Below are 24,176 nucleotides of genomic sequence, written 5' to 3'. Positions count from 1 at the left end.
CCCTCTAAGCCACCTCCTGTGGCGACGAAGCTCTCAGTCAACGCTCACCGCCATACTCATCCGCGGGAACGCTCCCTCCACCAGCCAAAGGCGGGGCCTCTGAGAGCACTCCCGCCACACAGCGCGAATTGAGCCTCCGGGCTTCCTGGGAATTGTAGTTTTAGTCACCGACACATTTTTGTTATTCGGGCCAGTATGCGGTGAATCAGAAAACTACAATTCCCAAAGTGCCCCGGGGCGGCGAGGGGCCGCAACGGTGACGACTGTCGCAGAGAAGGCCCGGAGGGGCTCTGCGTTCTGGAGTGGCGCTGCTTGGGCCGGTGGTGGATTGCAGGCTGCTGGTGTTGCGGCTGGGGAGAGCGGCTAGAGGGTTCGGCATTTTTCGTCGGGATCCCTGCAAGGATGAGTGCTGCCAGAGAGTCTCACCCGCATGGGGTGAAGCGTTCGGCCTCCCCAGATGACGATGTAAATAACAATGGCGGAGTGGCAGAGGGTTGAGGCCTACTAAAGGCTGGAGTAGGCCAGGAAGGGTGGTTGGAGGAGGTCGCGCCTGAGGTGGCCCGCCCCGGGAGAGCCCAGGGGAGAAACCAGAAGAATGAGTGGGAAATGTCTCCCTTAATCTTTATGAGGGTCAGAAGGTTTGAAGAGGCCCACACGCTGGGAGCCGAAGACCTGCGTAGGAAAGGGGATTGAGGAAGGAAATTCTGGGAGGGTCGAGGAGTAAAGAGCTTAGTCCAGGGATTTCTTACTGCGTTTTGGGGGGCCGATAAGGGTGCTTTCTCGGGCCTTTGTACTCACGATAGAGACGGCAAGCCTCTCCCTGTTTTGGATTCTAAATGTTCCTGTGACAATGTCGAAATGTTCGTGCACATTTGGACAGATTTTCCTGCCTGGATGATTTTTGCAATGTGCCGTTGATAGTTAACTTTAGCTGCACTAGTAAGGGTAAACCGAGAACAGTATTGAGCCGAAAATTGTGCCACGGGTGTAATTTGGTACTGGCTTTGGTGGTGAGGTCTAAGACGTTGAGACCTAGAAGCCCATTTTGATGTCGGATATTAATACCTCGTTCTTCTTACCTCGTCTCCCCATCAAATGCCGTTCGCTTCTCCAGCCCCCACCTCATAGGTTTTAATAGCAAACGGTTTATCCCTTAAAGTAACCTATTAAATATTTACTGCAGTGCCGGGTGTTGGGAATTCGGAGAGAAATATGATGCTTATTTTAGGCCTTTTTGTATATTTGCCCTAGCTCGTAGCGCAGTGTCATGGAAACAGTAGGTAACCAGTAAACGTAAAACTAGGTCCTTCATACAATGGATAAATGTCTTGGCAACGTTGATGGGGAAATTGTTGGAGAGGGAGCGGAGAGGTCATCTTTAAGGATGATGAAGGTATCAGTTTTTTTCGGTTTTGCTTAAAGTACTGTAAATTTCTGAATACATAGAGCTTTAAATTTTTCTATTTCAGTGCTTTTCATAAAATTTTAAAAGCCTACTGAATACTACTTTGTAGCAAATGAGATGGTGTTAAGACCTGCCCCTCTGAGTGGGAGGTGGGGCGAGGACCGGAATAGTAAGGGTCTTTAAAGGAATCGACTTCAGCTCTGCAGAAAGATTAGCTATCAATAAAGATTTGGAGATGAATGGGCATCTAGAGAAGTTTATTCTTGCTCTCTGTTGTTTCTGCTACTGGCTTTTAGATCTTGTTAATATGGTAATTTAGGTTTTGTCAGGAATTGATTCACGTTTTTGAGTAACCTGGCTCACTTAAAAAGCTGTTAACATTGTTTTCCTCCTGATCTTTAAATGTGACTTGATTGCTAGGATGTCAGACACCTGTTTGGAAGTATCTTTTAGCTTGACAGAAATCTCCAAGTGATACGAAATTTCACAAAGTTAAAGGGATTAAGTCATTAAGTTTACAGCTTCGGAAGAGATCAGTTTAAACTAGACGACCTTTAAGACCTTTCCCAATCATGTAAGCGTATCTTTAAGTACCTGGGTTTTGTTTTTGTTTTGAGACAGGTGAGACAGGGTCTCTCTGTGTCGCCCAGGGTGGAGTGCAGCGGCACAATCAGTGCTCCCTGCAGCCTCCACCTCCCTGGCTCAAGTGATCCTCCTGCTTCAACCCCCTCTCCCCACATGACCACCACAGTAACTGGGACTACAGGTGTGCGCCACTACATCCACCTAATTTTTTGTATTTTTAGTAGAGACCGGGTTTTGCCACGTTGCCCAGGCTGGTCTCCAACTACTAGACTCGAGCAATCTGCCCACCTCGGCCTCCCAAAGTGGTGGGATTACAGGTGTGAGCCACCTCGCCCAGCCAGTACTTAAAAAAAAAATTTTTTTTAACCATAAGTAATACATTCATTAAAATACCTCCAAGCTGTTGTAAGAAAAAAAAACTAGCAGGCTGGGTGCAGTGGCTCACACCTGTAATCCTAGCACTTTGGGAGGCCGAGGCGGGCAGATCACGAGGTCAGGAGATCAAGACCATCTGGCTAACAGTGAAATCCCGTCTCTATTTAAAAAATTAGCCGGGCGTGGTAGCGGGCACCTGTAGCCCCAGCTACTAGGGAGGCTGAGGCCGGAGAATGATGTGAACCTGCGAGGCGGAGCTTGCAGTGAGCCGAGATCGGGCCACTGCACTCCATCCTGGGCGATAGAGCAAGATTCCGTCTCAAAAAAAAAAAAAAATCTAGCTGTAACATATAGTTGGGAAACAGTTTCTAATGAGCATTCATGGTATGTAAGAGATCATTGAAGTTTTCTTTTTTTTTTTTTTTTTTTTGAGACGGAGTCTCGCTCTGTTGCCCAGGCTGGAGTGCAGTGGCCAGCTCTCAGCTCACTGCAAGCTCCGCCTCCTGGGTTCAGGCCATTCTCCTGCCTCAGCCTCCCGAGTAGCTGGGACTACAGGCGCCCGCCACCTCGCCCGGCTAGTTTTTTGTATTTTTTTTTTAGTAGAGATGGGGTTTCACTGTGTTAGCCAGGATGGTCTCGATTTCCTGACCTCGTGATCCACCTGTCTCGGCCTCCCAAAGTGCTGGGATTACAGGCTTGAGCCACCACGCCCGGCCTGAAGTTTTCTTATGCATTGACCTCACATCTAATTGGAGTAACAAAACTTTTTTTAATATTAAAAGTAGATAATAAATCACAGAATACAACTCTAGAAAAATGCTGACAATGTAGGAGTAAATTCTAAGAGTCACCAGGGTATGTATTGAGGAAGTAAATTGATTGCAGTTCTGTAGGAAAGCGTATTAAGGATGAAGACAACTTAAAAGTAGTTTCAATGGCTTGGAGTGGAGAAATGAAAGCTATCTTACAGGAAGTGGGAAGAGTGGGGAGTAACTGCTAAGGAACCTCTCTTAAAATGTATAGTGCACCCACGTGCTTTTCAGAAAGCAACATTTGGACAAGGTACTGTTGCACTTTAACGCAGGGGTCTCCAACCCCTGGGCCACAGAACCAGGCTGCAAAGCAGGATGTGAGCTGTGGGCCAGCCAGCAAAGCTTCATCTGTATTTACAGCCACTCCCCATGGCTTGCTAATTACCACCTGAGCTCTGCCTCCTCTTAGCATTTGATTCTCATAGGAGCATGAACCCTGGTGTGAACTGCACATGTGAGTGATCTAGGTTGCACACTCCTTATGAGAATCTAATGCCAGATGATCTGTCACTGTCTCCTGTTACCCCCAGATGGGACTGTCTAGTTTTAGGAAAACAAGCTCAAAGCTTCCACTGAGTCTACATTATGGTGAGTTGTATAATTATTTCATTATAGATTACAATGTAGTAATAATAGAAATAAAGTGCCCAATAAATGTAATGCATTTGAATCATCCTGAAATTATCACATCCTCTCAGTGGAAAAATTGTCTTCCATGAAACCAGTTCCTGATGCCAGTCCGGTCCCGGAGTGCTGCTTTGAAAAGAAGAACTGGCAGGACTTAATGTTATTTCCTTAAAACATTGGGATTAGAAGTTGTAGATGACAGGGTTATTTATATAAACACTGAAGATGTTTTACTCTTTTAATAGCAGAATCAAGAAAGTTGGTTTTTACACAATTTTTTTAACTTAATGCTGTACATTTGTATAACTGAGTTCATAGACCACTTTCGTCTGTCTCATTTGATCATGGACAGTATGATGTGGAAAAAAAACAGGATGGTCAGAGGATCAAAGCAAGTCACTTAGCCTCTCTGTGCCTCGGTGTCTTAAGACAGTCTTTTAAAAAGGCATCTCTTTATAGATGAGTTAAAATTAAGTTAAATGTCAGATCCTGGCTTATAGAGCCAGTGATTTAGTGAGAGTCAGAACTGAAGCTTCACCATTACTTTAACTATATTGAGCCAGAAATAGTTAAGAACTAAATGGCCTATAAAAATATATGAGGGGGTCACGTGGAAAGAAGTAGAGATTTGGAACTTAGGGAACCAAAATTAGGAGAGCATATAAGCCCTTCCACTAATGAGAATTTAGAAGCGCAGATGGGTCCAGGTTGGTACAAATGCTTTAACTCTCATATGCTCAGGGGAAATAGTGTTTTTTTAAATATTCTTTTAGTCTTTTACAATTTTTAGAAATAAGAATAAAGGGAGATAGTGCAAAACAACTTTATTAGGAATTTTAATGTGAATTTAACAATAGCAAACCGAAATTTATATTCTGTGTTTTCCTGATTTTGATGTACATATAGTCATCCTTCAGTATGCTAAATGTAGGGGATTGGTTCCAGGACCCACCCACCTCCTTGGCAAATCTTGCATACTCAAGTCCCGCAGCCACCCCTGTGGAACCTGAGAATAGGAAAAATCAGCCTTCCATGTACTTGGGATGGATCTGCATTTGGTTGAAAAAAATCCACTTGGCCGGGCGCGGTGGCTCAAGCCTGTAATCCCAGCACTTTGGGAGGCCGAGACGGCGGATCACGAGGTCAGGAGATCGAGACCATCCTGGCTAACCCGGTGAAACCCCGTCTCTACTAAAAAATACAAAAAACCTAGCCGGGCGAGGTGGCGGGCTCCTGTAGTCCCAGCTACTTGGGAGGCTGAGGCAGGAGAATGGCGTGAACCCGAAAGGCGGAGCTTGCAGTGAGCTGAGATCCGGCCACTGCACTTCAGTTTGGGCGACAGAGCGAGACTCCGTCTCAAAAAAAAAAAAAAGAAAAAAATCCACTTATAAGGGACCCTTGAAGTTCAAACCCGTCTCGCATTTGCATCATCAAAAAACAATACTTGAAGAATTTTTGAAACCTTCTATTGCTTACAATTTTGTGTTGAAAAAGGATTTGTCATCCTTGCTCCATAATTGCAAAACATTTTTATTTTTAGATTATAAACTTAATTAGAATGATAAATTCAGTGAATATTTTTATTTCATTTTCCTTCCAGTCACCTTGTATACACATCTGCCTTCACCCTTTGTCCATTTGCAACCAAGTCAAGTAAATTTTGATGCATGAACATTGTAAAAGATGAAATAAAACAGTCACACCTGCTTTTAGAAAATAGAATAATCCTGGTTCGTACTGTAAAATATTGTCCTTCCTGCTGATGGCTCTCCCAGTGAGAGTACATTTCTTGTTTTTCTTTTTTTTCTTTTTCTTGTCGATTCTTGGGTAGGAGAAAAGCCTTCTAGTATTTCCTCATCCAGAAACTCATAGTCTGAGATTTTTGCAGTTAATTTTATCATCATTAGTCTAGAATATGACTGCCTGTCATTTTGCATTCACCTTCTTCATCTAATAATAGTTAATGCCTTCTGTCAGTTTTTTCTCCTTGCCATTATGAATGGAAAATGAAAAATTGTGAATTCCCATCTGTGTTCAATGAAAGCTAAAAGTAGACAACAGGTATGATGTCTTGAAAGATGATGAAATACTTTGGACAATACAATGAGAAAGCTATCTTAAAAATTATTTTAGTTATTTTTAGCACAGTTGGGAATAATGAATTATAAATAATGAACTGTTAAAAAACAACAGTTTTCACATTTGTTTCAAAATGTAGGGAAAAATATGCTCACTAGGATTCCATCGTATTTCTTAGATTTATAAGAGTTCAGTGGACTCATTTGATAATTGTAATAGAATGAGTTTTAGTCTGTTCTTTTAAAAAATAAGTTTCTCTTTGTTCTTTGGAAGACTTTTAAGAAAGAATAAAAGTAATGACATCTCAATCCTAACAAATAACTAGAACTGCTCTAAAAGGAAACTGAAAAGTTAAAATTTTCTCTCTTAAGTTAAAAGTTAGCTCACTGATAAAGCCAGAATTTTTAACTTCAACTAACAACTGTGGCTGCCGTCTAAGTTCAGAGTACTAGGTGCTTTAGGACCCTGCAAGGCAGTGGGTCTCAAAGTGTGGTCCCCAGATAAATAGCATCAGCAATCACTTAAGAATTTGTTGAAATTCAAATCCTAGAGCTCCACCCCAGACCTGCTGAATCTCTGGGGCTGTAGCCCTGCAGTCTGTTTTAACAAGCCCTCTAGGTGACTCTGATACAGGCAAACTTTTGAGACTCAGCTCTGGCTGCAGAAGAACTAAAGGATTCTGCTGTGAGGTAATAGAAAAGGAGTAAATTTGAATGTGATGAATATGCTTAACTTCCTAAACAAGAAAAACGAACCCTGTTTATAGTTACAACAACTGACAGGGAAAAAAAAACTTAGGAGTTACAGGTAGACTTTAGATTTTGTAACACTTATTTTTATGCAAAAAAAAATAAATAACCAATTTCTTTTCCAGCTGGGATCTAGCAATTGGGAGGCAGCAGACTTGGGTAATGAAGAGAGAAAACAAAAGTTCTTGAGACTTATGGGTGCAGGAAAGGTAAGCATCAGATGGTGTGCATTTTTACCTTTTCTGTGAAAATATTGCCATTTTTGTGTATGCTAAGTAAGAAGGACTGAATATACTTGGATTCCATTTTCCTGTTCTGTGTAATTTATTTTGGCTTTGGGAAATACGTCTGGTCTAACCAAGCACATAAAATTTATATTATTTTTGAGCCATTCTAGGATTCTCTGTCCATAAAGTTTGAAGACTGCACAGAGAAAAATTTGGCTTAAGGAGGCTGTATAGGAGAAAAGACATGTCAAAGTTTATGATTTGCCATGTGTTGGCCCAGTGGTTTGATAGAAGATATTTCTTCTGGGTAGGTTATCTTGTGGGAACCTCTGGCCAAAGTGAAAAGCCTGTCATATTTTATAGCTCCCACCAGCCTTTGAAGTAGTAACCTAATTTTAAGACTACACTTTCAGAGATTATTTCTATAGTTTGTTACTAAATAGAGAAGTCTCTCTGAATGTGTAAAACACCAAGGACGTGGGGGGGGGGGATCTTAATTTTAAAAGTGTTCAAGATACTTTGAAATGCCTGTCAGTTTGGTTAACGTTAATAGAAGGTACAGTTGACCCTTGAGCAATGTGGGGGTTAGGGGTGCTGGTTCTGCAGGCAGTCAAAAGTTTGCATATAACTTTCACCTTCCCAAAAACTTAACTACTAATAGCCTACTGTTGACTGGAAGTGTTACTGATAACATAATTACCAGTTAACACATATTTTGGGTGTTATTATATCCTGTATTCTTACAATAAAGAAAAGGAAATGTTATCAAGAAAATTATAAGGAAGAGAAAATAATTGACTCTTCATTAATTGGAAGTGGATCATCATAAAGGTCTTCATCCTCATAGTCTTCATGTTGAGTGGGCTGAAAAGGAGAGATTGTCTTACTGTCTGGGAGTGGCACAGGCAGAAGTAAATTCAAGTGTAAGTGGATCCACACAGGTTAATCCTGTGTTCAGGAGTCAACTGTATAAAACAAGTGCCAGGAAAATATCTCTTGTAGAAACCTTTCTTTGTCCTAGCAGTTTATACAGGGATCTCTAGATACTTATCTTTTTAAGCAAGTAAATTTATTTTCCTAACATTGTCCCAATAGTCTTCCTAAAAACTAAATTGAAAAAGAAATAGGAAAGCTTTTTTCTCTTTTTTTAAGCACCTTAAAATGAAATTCTGCTGTTTGTTTTGTTATACACATGGGAATACTTTCATTCATTTTCCCAACAATTATAGACTACTTACTACTGTGCTGGATCCTGGGTGGTCATATAGATCAATAATACATGTTTGGAGCTATTATGTAATGGAGGAAACCAGATAATAACAATACGGAATTGTAATTGCTGTGAGAAAGCCATGCACATAGTGCTGTGGAATCATAGAGGGCAGCTAACTCTGGTTTAGCAGTGCAAGAAAGCTTCCCCAAAATAGAATTGATCTGAATCTCAAAGGATGAGAAGGAGTTAGCCAGACTACAACAGTGGGTTTGGAGAGAGGAAGAGGTCATGTAAAACACTGAGACCTATTTAAATAAAGCATTTGTATAATATCTCATTACTCCAGATTTCCCAATTTGTAATTTGTCATAGAAAATAGTCTGCAATTTCTCTCGTTTCATGCAAATATACTAAGTCCTCAATTAACATCCCTTATGGTTCTTGGAAACTAACTTTTAACAAACTGACAATAAAGTTGTTGCACTGTAACACTGATAAGGAGGAAAATTGTTTTCATTATAGGTTGTTTCAACTAAAGTCAGTTAAAATTGAAGTTTCTAAGAACCTATCATTGAAAATTAAGTGAGGACTTAAAAGATTTGTTAAGCATATGTAAGGTAAGTGTTACTTTAGGGGCCATATTCAACTTAGTAGAATGAAAATTATTCAAGTACTTAGGAAGAACATCCTAATATAAAATATATGGAAGTTGACTAACTAATAAATAGATTATTGAGTATAGATTAAATTCTTTTTTTTCTTTTTTTTTTTTTTTTGAGACAATCTCACTGCAACCTCTGCCTCCCGAGTTCAAGCAATTCTCTGCCTCAGCCTCCCGAGTAGCTGGGATTACAGGTGCCTGCCACCATGCCCGGCTAATTTTTGTATTTTTAGTAGAGACAAGGTTTCACCATTTGAACTCCTGACCTTGTGATACACCTTCCTCGGCCTCCCAAAGTGCTGGGATTACAGGCATGAGCCACTGCGCCTGGCCCATAGATTAAATTCTTTGTGACGCCAAGATTGTAGCTTTGATATTCATGTGGGCTGTTTAGATTTATTCCATTTTGTGGCCACAAAGTATATTTGTAATCCTAGCCAGCTATCATGAATATTGGTCACAGGAAGAACCAGCTAAGAGCATATGAATAGATCAGTGCAATACTGTCATCATCCTGGAATAACTTAATGCTGTTATATTAAAATCTTGTTAATGGCTGTCAGTTTTGCAACCTAAACAAGTAACACACTGAATTATTGATTTGCTTATGTGTTAATGGCACATAAAGCAATGAGCATTAACGCTTGAAGTTTTCCAGTAATATCATTTTTGTGTATGGAGCCTGTACCTGCCATTTTTTCACAATAGGAAGGTTTGTTACTATATCTTCACAGATGATTGGTTAAGATTGCTTTCCAAAGTTACATTTATTCTCACCTTCACACGGTGTTTTAATGAGCGCTTATGAAACTAAATATGAACCATAAAGAGTGGATAGAACTGATTAAATTGAGAGTAATTATGCAGTTTAATCAGTTGGTAATATTGAATCAGATGTATTTTTATGTTTAGAGTACAGGATTGTTTTAAATTGTTATTTTTGACAAGTTGAGATTAGTAGTTTATTGTCAAATAGTAAAGAGATAGCTAATGATTGTGATATATTGTAATAAAATCTATCACTTTATATGATACATGATAAGTTTTAATTATTTCATTTTTGTCTAGCTAAATCTCCTTTGCTTTCTCTCCATGAGATATACTTGAGGCAGCAGAAAGAGCAGGTGGGAAGTTAAAGCAAGTCATTTAACTGGCCTTTAGGAAAGAAAATGTTTAGATTGACTCAATTTTCTAGTTATCTATTCATCTTATTTAAAATTCCAACCTGCTCTACTCCTTACTCAGGTCTGTTTTGTTTTAATCACACTTAGTACCTTCTAACATAGTATAAATAATTTGATTATGTTTGCCTGTCTCCCTTCCCCATTCCTACCCTTGCTAGAATGTAAGGTCCTTAAAGGCAGAGATTCTAATTTAATCTTTTGTCTTCACTGTGTCCCAGAAGCCTAGAATAGTTTTCAGCACATAGTAGATACCCAGTAAGGTTAAATTAGTGGTCTCAAATGCTAATACATTTTCAACCTTCTTATAGAAAGAACATACTGGTCGTCTTGTTATAGGAGATCACAAATCAACATCTCACTTCCGAACAGGTAAGAAAGTAAAATGTAATTAAAACAGAAGTGCAATATTCAGAATATGAAGTGTGTGTTCATGTTTCAGGATATTCTACTTTGGCATGTAATTGTGTAAATTATTAAAATATTAGAATTGGGGTGCAGTGGCTTATGCCTGTAATCCCAGTTATTTGGGAGGTTAAAGTGGGAGGATCACTTAAGCCCAGGAGTTTGAGGGTGCAATGAAGCCATGATCGCACCACTGCATTCCAGCCTGGGCTACAGAGCAAGACCTCATCTCTTAAATTCCAAAAAAAAAAAAAGAGAGAGAGAAAAAAATGCCTGGCACCGTGGCTTATGCCTGTAATCCTAGCATGTTGGGAGGCTGAGGTGGGCCGATCACTTGAGGCAAATCACCAGCCTAGTCAACGTGGCAAAACCCTGTCTCTACTAAAAAACACAAAAATTAGCCAGGTGTGGTGGCTCACACCTGTAATCCCAGCTGCTTGGGAGGCTGAGGCACGATAATTGCCTGAACCTGAGAGGCGGCGGTTGCAGTGAGCTAAGATCACACTATTGCAGTCCAGCCTGAGTGACAGAGTGCAACTCTGTCTCAAAAAAAAAAAAAAAAAAAAAAAAATTAGAAGTACATAATAGGTAAACATGTTACATATATAAAGTATCAGTTTTCATGTACTTTGATTTTTAAAAGATGAGAGTATATGTCATTATGATATTCTAACCAAGAAACTAACCTTTTTCTGTCCCCATTTTTACTGATTCAGAACATATATTTTAATTGTAGTGAGGTTTTATGCCTCATCTTGTTAACTCTGGTATGTACAGAATTTTTGTTCTTGGTATATTAGCATATAATGTCATAGTTGGCATATTCTGGTTTTGTGTATTCACTAAGTTTTGTTTTAAAATCTTTGAAGAATATAAACTAGTTGCAGAGCCTGAAGAAATAAGCTTTAAAAATAATTTTAGGGAAGAACATTTTTAAATAAAAACTGAAAATGAATTTGGGTATTTGGTGTGCTGAAAAGTGAAATTTTTGCCTATTTAAAACTGACCCTAATCTTGGACATGATTAATAAAAGACACAGTGACCTAGATTATGTGCAACAAAACTTTAAGTTATTTAAATTATGCTAACATAGCATACGTTTTAAGTTATTTAAATTATGCTAACATAGCATACGTAGCACATTTTAGAAATTCATTGATCTGGCCGGGCGCGGTGGCTCAAGCCTGTAATCCCAGCACTTTGGGAGGCCGAGACGGGCGGATCACGAGGTCAGGAGATCGAGACCATCCTGACTAACCCGGTGAAACCCCATCTCTACTAAAAAATACAAAAAACTAGCCGGGCAAGGTGGCGGGCGCCTGTAATCCCAGCTACTCAGGAGGCTGAGGCAGGAGAATGGCGTAAACCCGGGACACGGAGCTTGCAGTGAGCTGAGATCCGGCCACTGCACTCCAGCCTGAGCGACAGAGCAAGACTCCGTCTCAAAAAAAAAAAAAGAAATTCATTGATCTTTTATTTTTCTAGTGTTAATTACTTCAAATTGATTTGTATTGCTGCATAAGGCAAAAAACAGTTCCTGTACTTTGCAGAATGGAAAAATATTTCAACTGCCACATTTACTCTTTTAAATCTGAGAGCTTTAAAGCAGAGCTCCCAACCCCCGTAGGAACTGGACCACATAGCAGGAGGTGAGCAGCAGGCAAGCCAGAGAAGCTTTATCTGTATTTACAGCTGCTCCCAGTGGCTTGTATGGCCACCTGAGATCCGCCTCCTATCAGATCACTGGCAGCATTGAATTATCATAGGATCTTGAACCTATTGCGAACTGTGCAAGCCAGGGATCTAGGTTGTGCCTCCTTATGAGAATCTAATGCCTCATGATCTAAAGTGGAACTGAGGTGGTGATGTGGAGTGACTTCAAAAACAGATTAACATTAGCAGAGAGGCTTGACTGCACAGAGACCTTAATAAATCAACTGCTTGCAAACTCATATCAAAACCCTATCAGTGAGTGGCAAGTGACAAGCTGCATCTAGTGGTAGGTTGTAAGTCAGAATCTGACATTTATTTGGTCTGCATGTGGCCTGCCCATTGTTTTATTTACCACTTCCCTCCGTGCCTCTTTCCTGCACTATGCATTTGTCTCAGTCACAATTTTGGTAAGCCCACAAGCTAACCCTAGCCAAAATGAGTAAAAAAACAAACGTCCTTGGAGAGCTTCTTTGAAAAGGAAGAAAGACCCAATGATGAAACACCAGAAGACTCTAATACTGCCAACAAAGAGAAAGCTGCATTTAAAACAAAATACCAAGAGTCCTACTTAAATTACAGGTTCATTGCAACAGCTGATTCACATTCTCCAAACCTGCTTTGTCTAATATATGATGACCAGCTATCCAGAAAAGCCATGAAACCTTTAAAAGTGCTTCACTACATGGAGACTGAGCACCATGCATTAAAAGACAAGCCTTTGGCGTTAATCGTGAACGCAAAGAACAGAAGTAATTATTGAAGGCCACCACTTCATCAAATGTGTCTGCAGTGAGAGCATCATTCTTAGTGGCTAATCACATGGCTAAAGCTAAGAAGCCCTTTACTACTGGTGAAGAGTTGATCCTGCCTGCTGCTAAGGATGTCTGTTGTGAACTCTTAGGAGAGGCTGCAGTTCAAAAGGTGGCACGTGTTCCTCTTCTGGCTAGCACCATAACTAGATGAATTCATGAAATAGAGGATATTGAGGCACAATTGTTAGAGAGGATTATTGAGTCACTGTGGTACGCAATCCAGGTTAATGAGTCTAGCAGTGTTGACAACAAAGCAACAATGCTTGTTTTCGTGTGATACATTTTTCAGGAGGATGTGCATGAGGATATGTTATGTGCACTTTTGCTTTCAACCAACACCACAGCTGCAGAACTATTCAAGTCTTATAAATAATTACATATAAGGAAAACTGAATTTGGAATTTTGTATCGATATATGCAGGGATGGAGCAGCTGCCATGACTGGATGGCTTTCTAGTTTCACTACTCAGGTCAAAGAGCTTGCTTCTGAATGTGAGTCTGTGTACTGTGTCATCCATAGAGATGCTGACTAGTTGAAAAATGTCACCTGAACTTAACATTTTGCAGGATGTGATTACAATTTTCAACCACATTAAAGTACATGCCTTTAATTCACATCTGTTCATGTAGCTCTGTGAGAAGATGGACACAGAGCACACATATCTCTTATACACACAATAGAGATGGCTTCCTAAAGGTAGATCACTGGCCAGAGTTTTTCAGTTATAATAGCCGCTCCAGAGATTTTTTTTTTTTAGAAAAAGTCACCACTGGCAGCACATTTTGTTGACACAGAATGGGTCGTAAAACCTGCTTACTTGGCCAGGCGTGGTGGGTCACACCTGTAATTACAGCACTTTTGGGAGGCCAAAGCAGGCAGATCACTTGAGGCCAGGAGTTTGAGACCAGCCTGGCCAACAGGGAGAAACCCCATCTTTACTAAAAAATAAAAAAATTAGCTAGGCGTGGTAGCACATTCCTATAATCCCAGCTACTCGGGAGGCTGAGGCACAAGAATCACTTGAGCCTGAAAGCCAGAGGTTGCAATGAGCCGAGATCGAGATCATGCTGCTGCACTCCAGCCTGGGCAAGAGAGTGAGACTCTGTCTCAAAAAAAAAAAAACAACCTTGCTTACTTGCGTGACATACTCAGGGGAGAACAAAACTGTATTCAAGTTGGCAGATAAAGTGGCTGCATTCGAAGCCAAACTGGTATTATGGAGGCCACAAGTGAACATTGGGATTTTTTGACATGTTTCAAACATTAGCAGAGATTTTAAAAGACACTGAGCCAGGACCTTTTTTCTCCCACCTGGCACATGATCACCTATCTCAGCCTTCAAAGAGTTTTGAGTATTGTTTTCCAACCACGAAAGAGCCTCAAACTGGGAAGGAATGGATTCACAACCCATTTGTGAATAAGCCAGGTGAATCGACTTTGTTCATGCTAGAAGAGGATCAGCTGCTTAAGATCACAAATGACGGTGCCCTTAAAAGTATGTTTGAGACAACTTCACATCTCCATACATTCTGGATTAAAGACAAAGTGGAATACTCTGAGATTGCCACGAAAGCACTGGAAAGCCTGCTTCTATTTCCAACCTCCTGTCTTCGTGAAACAGGGTTTTCTGTAGTGACAGCAGCCAAACAAGATTACAGAGTAGACTGGACATAAGCAACACCCTTAGGGTGTCACTGTCTCCCATCACCCCCAGATGGGACCGTCTAGTTGTAGGGAAAACAAGCTCAGGGCTCCCACTGCCTCTGCATTACGGTGAGTTGTACAATTATTTCATTATATATTATGATGTGATAATAAAGTATACAATAAATGTAATATACTTGAATCATCTTGAAACCACCACCACCCCGACTCCCCATCCATGGAAAAATTGTTTTCAACAAAACTGGTCCCTGGTGCCAAACAGGTTGGCAACTGCTGCTTTAAAGTTTAAGTTGTTCTGATAAACTTGATATGCAAAGGAAGGCATAAAGGAGAGTCAGTACATGACCATTTTATTTAGCCATTTGCTGAACAGAAGTGCCTAGCTTTTTTCAGTGTTTTTGTTCAAAGATAGATAATTCTGTTTGTTAGAGAGTTTTTATTAGGTGACTAGGAAAAAACTTTCAGGAGAACATCTACTTATTATAAGTAAGCTAAAACATTTAACACCCAAAGTGTTTAGTAATAAATATTTATGCTATCTCAACATCAGTCATTTTATTGTCTATTAGGTAACCACCTATGGCATAAATTCTCAAAATTCATAGTAAAATTAGTCACAATTAGATAAATCAGCCCTGAGTATAATGGCATCTGTATTGTGGGTTTTTGTGTAAATTATTAATTTGACTGAAACATAACTAAAGTATCCTGGACATGCAGGAGAAGAAGACAAGAAAATTAATGAAGAACTGGAATCTCAATATCAGCAAAGTATGGATAGTAAATTATCAGGAAGATACCGGCGACATTGTGGACTTGGCTTCAGTGAGGTAGTAATTAACTTATTTTCATTGGGAAGATTAGTTTTCAATTTGGTACCACTTACTGCTGTTAGATTACCCTAGCAATCAAGAATCCCATGTAGAAAGCTCTCTGTATGTAATTATCTTAAAAATAATTGTATATGCCCTACTAGTCTCTGTAGGTAATCAGAAGAGATGTTCCTAAGGATTTTGTGTGGGTTTTTTTTGTTGTTTGTTTGTTTTTAGATGGAGTCTCATTCTGTCACCAGGCTGGAGTGCAGTGGTGTGATGTCTTCCACCTCCCGGGTTCAAGTGATTCTCCTGCCTCAGCCTCCTGAGTAGCTGGGATTACAGGCACCTGCCATCATGCCCAGCCAATTTTTGTATTTTTGTAGAGATGGGGTTTCACCATGTAACCAGGTTGGCCTCAAACTCCTGACCTCAGGTGAGCCCACCCTTGGCCTCCCAAAGTGCTGGCATTACAGGCGTGAGCCACCACACCTGGCCTTTTGTTTTGTTTTGTTTTGTTTTGTTTTGAGACAGAGTCTCACTCTGTTGCCCCTAGGCTGGAGTGCAGTGGCGCAATCTCACCTCACTGCAACCTCCACCTCCTGGGTTCAGGCAATTCTCCTGCCTCAGCTTCCCGAGTAGCTGAATTACAGGCACATGATGCCACACCCAGCTAATTTTTTGTATTTTAGTAGAGATAGGGTTTCACCATGTTGCCCAGGCTGGCCTTGAACTCCTGAGCTCAGGCAGTCTACCCGCCTCAGTCTCCCAAAGTGCTAGGATTACAGGCTTGAGCCACCGTGCCCAGCCTCACCTGGCCTGTTTCTAAGGATTTAAAAGTGTGTTTTCTAAAAATGAAAATGCTGTTTAATCATCAGAGCACCTTTCCCCCTTTTTTAAGACAGGTTCTCACTCACCCAGGCTGGAGTAGAGTGGCACAGTCTCACTGCCACTTTAGCCTCCCGAGGACCTGGGATATAGGCCTGCACCACCACGCCTAGCTAATTTTTGTATTTTTTGTAAAGATGGACTTTTGCTATGTTGCCCAGGCTGGTCTCAAACTCCTGGGTTCAAGTGATCTTTCCGCCTCCCAAAGTGCTGGAACTACAGGTGTGAACCACCACGCCTGGCCAGGGCACATTTTTAATAGGCATGAACAACATGCTCACAAGTTAAGTAAAATATTTCATGTAAGTTTAAAATAATGGTTTAAGAGAGCTTTTTTTTTCAGTTGTTTCCTAAGTGATCTCTTTTTATATTACGAATTTATGTGTGACTACTATTTACTCCAAAGTAATACAATGTGCAAAACAATTATAACTGATTTCCACATAAAGGTCAGTGGTTAACATGCCTTATCAATTTAAAAGATTGTTTCTTTTGGGAAAATATAATACCGTGGTTTTCAGACTAGGAGAGGGGAGATAGGTATGTGGTCTTCAGTGCACCTCCCCTCTTGTTTTCTTTTGTCTTTTAAGAAACGGAGTCTTGCTCTGTCACACAGGCTGGAATGCGGTGGCATGATCATAGCTCACTACAGCCTTGAACTCCTAGGCTCAAGCAATCCTTACACCTCAGCCTCTGGAGTAGCTAGAACTACAGGCACACACCACCATGCCTGGCTAATTTTTCTTTTTTGTTTTTTTAAGTTTCTTTCTTTTTTTTTTTTTTTTTTTAAGAGACAGGGTCTCAATATGTTGCCCAGGCTGGTCTCAAATTTGTGGCTTCAAGCAATCCCCCTGCCTCTCAGCCTCTTGAGTAGCTGGAATCTCAGTCACAGATATGAGCCACTGGGCCTAGCCAGACAGAGCTCTTTCTTAAAATTCCACTCAAGTCTTAAAGCTGTTGTTCTAATGGCTACAAAGTAGAGTGTTTCTAAGACTGACAGAACTTACGGTCTTTCTCAAATTTTGTATGGGCTAATGTTTATTTTTAAAAGAGCCTGTTGATTGATGTTTTAGGTAGAAGATCATGATGGAGAAGGTGATGTAGCTGGAGATGATGATGACGACGATGATGATTCACCTGATCCTGAAAGTCCAGATGATTCTGAAAGCGATTCAGAGTCAGAGAAAGAAGAATCTGCTGAAGAACTCCAAGCTCCTGAGCATCCTGATGAAGTGGAGGATCCCAAAAACAAAAAAGATGCAAAAAGCAATTATAAAATGATGTTTGTTAAATCCAGTGGTTCATAACTCCCAAACACTTAGTCTTTGTATTAAAAGTAAGCCTTATTGTTATAATGCACAGTGGAGGACTGCTTATAGAGCACAGACCTTTGTATTATAATTTTTAAAAAGGCCCTTTTAAATAATTACAAGGAGTGTTTGCTTTCAAATGCCATGGGTTACACTTTTATGGGCATGACTATAACCATTTTTGTAAAGAGTAAGAGTTGTATAAAATAAGAAATAAATACAGTACTCAATTTACTTTCATATTAGCATCATCAGCCCTCTAATTCACCGTATGGGGGAAACGCTTTTTGTTTGTGATAGCTATTTTATCATTTCCTTCATATTTTTCTCTTATAAAAATGTATTTGATACTGTGATATGTTCATGAAAAGTATTCTTTAATTATTCTTTGTTATAGTAGAGCTGTTCATCATGGAAATTTCTGCTGCCAGTCACAATCTAAATTAATTTTGGCAAAAGATTGGGTACTTAGTTTCCTGTTACTGAGTTAGCTCTACTCTTTTGGACCAAAGCAACATGAGAGCAAGTACTTTTCACACTTGTTAAGATGGGAGTTATAACTGTCATACATTTGGAATATTATGATCCCAAGTAGTCTTTTTATAATTTGGATTATATCGTATGTTAGATTTTTGATAAGATTTGGCCAATTTTTACAGAAAAAATGATTTCTCTGATCATTTAGTTCTATCTATTTAGAAATATGTAAAACTGGATTTTTTTTTTTTTTAAGTAACATGTGACCAAAGTTAATTTTGTCCCAAAGGTCTAAATAAAGAGCAGTTTCCCATATTTGGCTGTGATACCTTTATCCTCATGATCTACAAATGAGGAGCAGACTTACTGATAAGCTGAAACAAGAAATTCTCTTCATTTTATCCCAGTGCTATTTTATTGATTAATTACTAAAATATTACTTTCTAATTTTGTTGCTATTTCTGTTGGTGTAAGATTAGAATCATCTTACTGCTATTAGGTGGTTGATTTGTACAGCTGATTAACACAAATTGCATTATGAGCTAGTAAATGGATCTTTGGATAATTGGGTCCAAATTCTTAATGTTTATAAGTAACAAGTTCAAAGGCTTTAGTCCCACCTGTTTGTGAGCCGAACTGTTGTACATCTAGATACTTAAAGGATATATTTGGAGTGAGTGTTGGAATTTTTTTTTCTTTTTTTTTTGAGACAGTGTCTCACTCTGTCACCCAGGTTGGAGTGCAGTGGCGTGATCTCAGCTAACTGCAACCTCCGCCTCCTGGGTTCAAGCGATTCTCCTGCCTCAGCCTCCCGAGTAGCTAGGACTACAGGCATGTGCCACTATGCCTGGCTAATTTTTTGTATTTTTAGTAGAGATGGGGCTTCATGGTGTTAGTCAGGATGGTCTCAATCTTGTGACCTTGTGATCCACCCGCCTCGGCCTCCCAAAGTGCTGGGATTACAGGTGTGAGCCACTGCGCCCAGCCTTGGAGTGTTGGAATTTTTAAAAATTATTCTTATGTCACTTTGAAATTTAGAATGTGTTGCCAGGTGCGGTGGCTCATGCCTATAATCCCAGCACTTTGGGAGGCCGAGGCAGGTGGATAACCTGAGGTCAGAAGACCAGCCTGACCAACATGGAGAAACCCCATCTCTACTAAAAATACAAAATTAGCTGGGCGTGGTGTTGCAAGCCTGTAATCCCAGCTACTCCGGAGGCTGAGGCAGGAGAATCACTTGAACCCTGGAAGCAGAGGTTGCAGTGAACCAAGATCGCACCATTGCACTCCAGCCTGGGCAACAAGAACAAAACTCCATCTCAAAAAAATAAAATAAAATAATTTAGAATGCGTTAGAGAAATTTAGCAAGTAGCAAGTAAAACAGGTGATTTCTGGTTGGTAGACTATATCTTACAATATATTTCATGTTTCAGACCCCAAAGTTGTTGCCTTTTTTTTTTTTTTTAATTTCTCACATTTTTCAAAAATAGATGCTATCCTCTATAGGAAAATATTGAATCACTTGATGGTAGACAATACATATGACATTTAACAAATACTTAGTTTGAAAAAGTTTGGCTTTATTCAACAATTTTAGTTTGCCCTCCGATTTTCAAATGTCTGTGGGATTGCTTATAACTAAGAAAGTGAAGATTGATTTTTACTTAAGAATGTGATAGAGATGAGTTTTATGGTTTTTAAAAGTATTTTCATCAGTTCATTATTTAAATGTTGGGTTGTTGATATGGTCTTGTTTCTGATAAGTAAATAGGAGCACCTTGTTTTAAAATAACTACACTACAAGACTTTCTGCATCTCCTTATAGAGAAATCCAGATTTCAATTAATTCATGTATTGGGTGTTAAAAAAAATTCAGGGTTAGAGTAAATTTAGGTAGGTTGGTCCATGTGGCCTGGTTTCCTAGCACCTATTAAACATAATGCTATCTTTTAAGCATGAACATGTATGTGGGTTTTTAAAATCAAACTGGAACAAAATTAGAAGACAACTGATGTCATGCTGTCTTGGTATCCATACTAAAAAAGTATCAGGAAAATAGATTATTTTTGTGCCATGAAACAGTATTCAGTGGAAAGTTTAATGGCAACTGTTCCATATCATTCATAATTTAATACCTGAAATGCACTTTTAAATGTTTGCCTTATATCCAAGTGTTTACTTGTACCCATAACAGTCTATTGAAAAGAATGTTTTCGGATACAGATTGCAATGTTGTTTGTATTCATAGGCAAAAGTCCTCTTCTCTAGTATAATTTTTTAAATCTGAGAGAATTGAAGGTACAGAAAAAAAGTCTGGAGTGCCTGAACCATAGTTTGAGAGCACAAAGGTCACATTCTTTGAGTAAATTTGGGGGAAAGAAATTTCAGCTACCTGGCTTTAGCGTCAGTGACTACTTACAGGGCTTTGGTTCCATTACTTGTTTCCGTCACAACCACATCCTATATACTTGCAATATCCAAAACATCTTCTAAAATCACTCAATAAAAAAATTCCCTTCTAACCAACTCCTCCTTTATACCTGCTCTATGTTAGGGCGCAGTCTGTTTCCACCTCCTTTGTAAGTCCTATCTCAGCTTCCTGATCTATCAATTCAGTATCGTGATTGTTAACCCAAACGACTTCCTGGAAAATTCCCAGCCCTGGATGTATCCAAGCCCTCCTACCCTCACCAGTTATTTCTGGAGAAAGATCACCAAATGTATAAATCCATATTAGTAAAAATTGGTTTTAACTGACCTCAGCACTGCCCATTACCCTTATTTTCTCTAGTCAGCTCTCCGTTCTTACTATGTAGAACTTCTACTCTGAAACTTGTTACCCTCTTTTTTTCCTTCACTCTTAACATGTCCTTGCCTTCTCTCTTACATAAAAATAGAAACCTTCAGGCACAAATTCCCTGAACTTCACTTACTAAATCCACAGCCATGGACAAGTGTTCTGTGCTCTAGGTTGTGACATCCCAACTCCACCACAGGGCTAAACTCGGTGACCTTGGGCATAGGTTGATCTCTCTGGGTCTCCTTTCTGGGTAAGTAAAATGAGGATAGTAACAGTAACCCCCTTGCATAGTTATTATGAGACTTAGGTAAAATGAGCAAAAGGCTTAGTACATAGATAAGTGATCAATAAGTGCTGGCTCCTGGTTCCCACCACCTCTGCTGCCGCCCCGAGACAGGGTCCTGCTCTGTCACCCAAGCTGGAGTTCAGTGGCACGATCATGGTTCCCTGCAGCTTTAACTTCAGCGGGCTCAAGACCCTCCCACCTAAGCCTCCTGAGTAGCTGGGACCGCAGGTGTGTGCCATCACACCTGGCTAATTTAATTTGTAGAGACTGGCTATGTTGCCCAGGTTGGTCTTGAACTCCTGGTCTCGAGCAGTCCTCCTGCCTCGGCCTCCCAAAGTGTTGGGATTACAGGTGTGAACCACCACACCCAGCCTACTGTTGAATCTTTTAAACCTTGTGAATGCAGTGCTTATTATCTTCCCTTGAGTCTTCAATCTCTCCCTTAATCTGTGATCCTTTTCTTTCAGCATTTGTTCAAGTATTTCATATCTTTTTTAAAAAAAGAAGTTGCTCCTAGGTACCACCTATGTTGGGTGTAATTCTCTCATCTATATCTAATTTTAGAAACTTTTCTATTACTGCCTCTATTTCTTACTTCCATCCCCTCCCTCCTCAATCCACTCCAATGTGGCTTCTACCCACCCTTGACACAAGAGCACTGAAAACTCATCAAATCAATTATTGACATTGTCCTAAAACATAAGTACTTGTAAATTCTTCCCTTGACCTGCTAGCAGTACTTAGCATTGTTAACCAGTAGGATATACACGCTTCTGAGTACATGAAGGGGTTCCGTAGAGAATTTCCCAATCCTGTACATCAATATATATTTGTTCCTAAATTGGTCTGCCTTAAAACAACTACCTCTTATTTCACAGCCTTTCTCCCACTAGAGGAAAGGCAATACCGCTCAGCCATGCCACACCTACTGTGTCTAATTGTCCCAGAGAGTAAAATATTTCATGGGTCCAAACAAAGGGACAACTTGAAACATTCGTGTTTACGTTGAGGCCTGAATGACTCCCTTTGCAAGTCAGATGGTTTCTGTCATCTGTCAGATGCCCTCAATGAAACTATCAGACAAGTGAATTGTCAGCTAATTTATTAAAAATAAATTTTGATGAAAGATCACTGATTTTTGGCCTAAGAATTCGGGAGATTGGCATTTCTAAAACCTATTACTGACTTTTTTATCATGTGAGCAAAGATTCTCAGTGCTTTCATTTATACAAATAGAAAATGGACGTTTTCTACTTTAGGAACTCCAATTATGTGCATGTGTCATTTCCTATCTCTACGTTATTTTTCTTTAGAATTCCTGTTCCTTATTCCCCTTATGATTCAAACACTGTATACCCCATCATTCCCATTTTCATTTTTGTGATTATTTTTTAATTTCCTGAGTTCTGCCAGCTCACATTTCATTATATCTTCCTTTTTTCTTTTCTTTTTGAGACACAGTTTCACTCTTGTCGCTCAGGCTGGAGGGCAGTGGCACCATCTCAGCTCACTGTAACCTCTGCCTCCCAGGTGCAAGTGATTCTCCTGCTTCAGCCTCCCAAGTGGCTGGGATTACAGGCGCATGCCACCACACCCGGCTAGTTTTTGTATTACTAGTAGAGATGGGGTTTCTCCATGTTGGCCAGGCTGGTCTCAAACTCCTGGCCTCAAGTGATCTGCCTGCTTCGGCCTCCTCTGATATTGCTTAAGCTGCAATATTAGATCATAGTATAGTAATAGAATCTATTACTTCCTACTGCTGTAGAATGCCACCTTTGTCATAAATCAAATATATCTGTGTGCAAATCTATTTGTGGGCTGTTTTTTTCTACTTTATTGTCTATTTGTCTAGTGTGCCAATATCATGATATTTTAATTACTGGAGCTTCATAGGCCTTTCCTGTCTGGAGTATTATCCTTATGCTCATGGTTCTGAGCCAGAAATAATTTTGTGATCCACCCACTTTCCCTGCCTTGGCCAGGGAACATTAGCAATGTTGGGAGATATTTCTGTTTGTGACAGCTGGGAGGCACTACTAGTATCTAGTTGGGTAGACACCAGGGATGCTGCTAACCATCCTTTGATGCACAGGACAGCCCCACACAACAAGAATTATCTGGCCCAAATGTCAATAATGTTGAGAATGAGAAACCCGCCCTTAAACTCAGGTAAGATGGGCTTCTGCCTCAGGGACCCATGCTTTAGAGGGCCCTGCATATCAAGAACACATGCATATTGATCCAAGAGCATGTGGGTCCCTTGGTCACTCAGGACCTGGCACTTAGGACAGGCATAGTGCAGCCTATAACTTTAAACATTTAACCTTGCGACTAGGAAAAATCTCCACATCTTTTGTCCTATGTTCTTGAAACAAAAGGTGACTGTCCAAATTCCAAGAAGGTTTATGGGTTTTGCCACTGCTGATAGAAACAGACATTGCTTCAGAGTACAGGAGAATTTGAGTGGGAGAAGCACTTCGGCAAGAGAAAAGACTAATTGATTTGTCAAATCTTTCTCACAATGGTGTAATGGATTCTTGCATAATGGAGAGTAAAAAGGTCTAACATTCAAATAATTGAGGGACTCCTGAAAGAGAGAAAAGAGAGTATAAAGAAAATCAATTTGAAGAAAAATGTTAAGAGACAGAGTCTTACTATGTTGCTCAGGCTAGATTCAACCTCCTGGGCTCAAGTAATCCTCCTGCGTCAGCAAAATACCTGGAACTACAGGCATGTGCCACCATGCCTGGCTGAAAATCAAATTTTAAAAGAATATGGATGATAATATTTCAAAACTGACAAAAAATGTCCCACCCACAGGTTTGAGAATCCCTACAAAACCTAAACAGCATAAAGACAAGGAAAACCACACCTAGGTGAGGGAAGGTGGTTCATGCCTATTATACCAGCGCTTTGGGAGGCTGACAGGAGAGGACTGCTTGTAGCCAGAAGTTCAAGACCAACCTGGGCAACATAGCAAGACTCTGTCTCTACAAAAAATTTTTTTAAATTAGCCAAGTGTAGTGGTGCATGCCCGTAGTCCCGCTACCCAGGAGACTGAGGCAGGAGGATCTCTTGAGCCCAGGAGTTC

The 24,176-nt window shown here is 40.1% G+C and overlaps 1 protein-coding gene across 2 annotated transcripts; it reads left to right on the top strand.

Moving 5' to 3' along the window:
* Positions 1-29: 29 nt before the first annotated feature.
* CUNH11orf58 (chromosome unknown C11orf58 homolog) lies at positions 30-20,521 on the top strand. 2 transcript variants are annotated; one of them, XM_033206891.1, is made up of 5 exons: positions 30-465; positions 6,758-6,841; positions 10,226-10,286; positions 15,232-15,341; positions 17,285-20,521. In XM_033206891.1, the coding sequence occupies exons 1-5, from the start codon at positions 403-405 to the stop codon at positions 17,516-17,518; spliced, it is 552 nt and encodes a 183-aa protein (XP_033062782.1). In that variant the 5' UTR covers positions 30-402; the 3' UTR covers positions 17,519-20,521. The 2 variants fall into 2 exon arrangements, with proteins under 2 accessions (XP_033062782.1, XP_033062783.1); XM_033206892.1 differs by lacking the exon at positions 30-465 and adding an exon at positions 3,747-3,765 and having other exon boundaries at positions 17,285-18,313.
* Positions 20,522-24,176: the final 3,655 nt, after the last annotated feature.

The sequence above is a fragment of the Trachypithecus francoisi genome, unplaced genomic scaffold, assembly GCF_009764315.1.
Source record: "Trachypithecus francoisi isolate TF-2019V2 unplaced genomic scaffold, Tfra_2.0 Lachesis_group8, whole genome shotgun sequence".
Classification (NCBI taxonomy): Eukaryota; Metazoa; Chordata; class Mammalia; order Primates; family Cercopithecidae; genus Trachypithecus; species Trachypithecus francoisi.
Note: the sequence above shows the minus strand (reverse complement) of the source record. Positions and strands in the feature narration are given on the sequence as shown.

Coding starts and splice junctions, on each gene's coding strand:
- CUNH11orf58 (XM_033206891.1), top strand. CDS start 403: ATGAGTGCTGCCAGAGAGTCTCACCCGCATGGGGTGAAGCGTTCGGCC. Junction 466..6,757: donor CGGCCTCCCCAGATGACGAT/GTAAATAACAAT, acceptor TTTCTTTTCCAG/CTGGGATCTAGCAATTGGGA. Junction 15,342..17,284: donor GTGGACTTGGCTTCAGTGAG/GTAGTAATTAAC, acceptor TTGATGTTTTAG/GTAGAAGATCATGATGGAGA.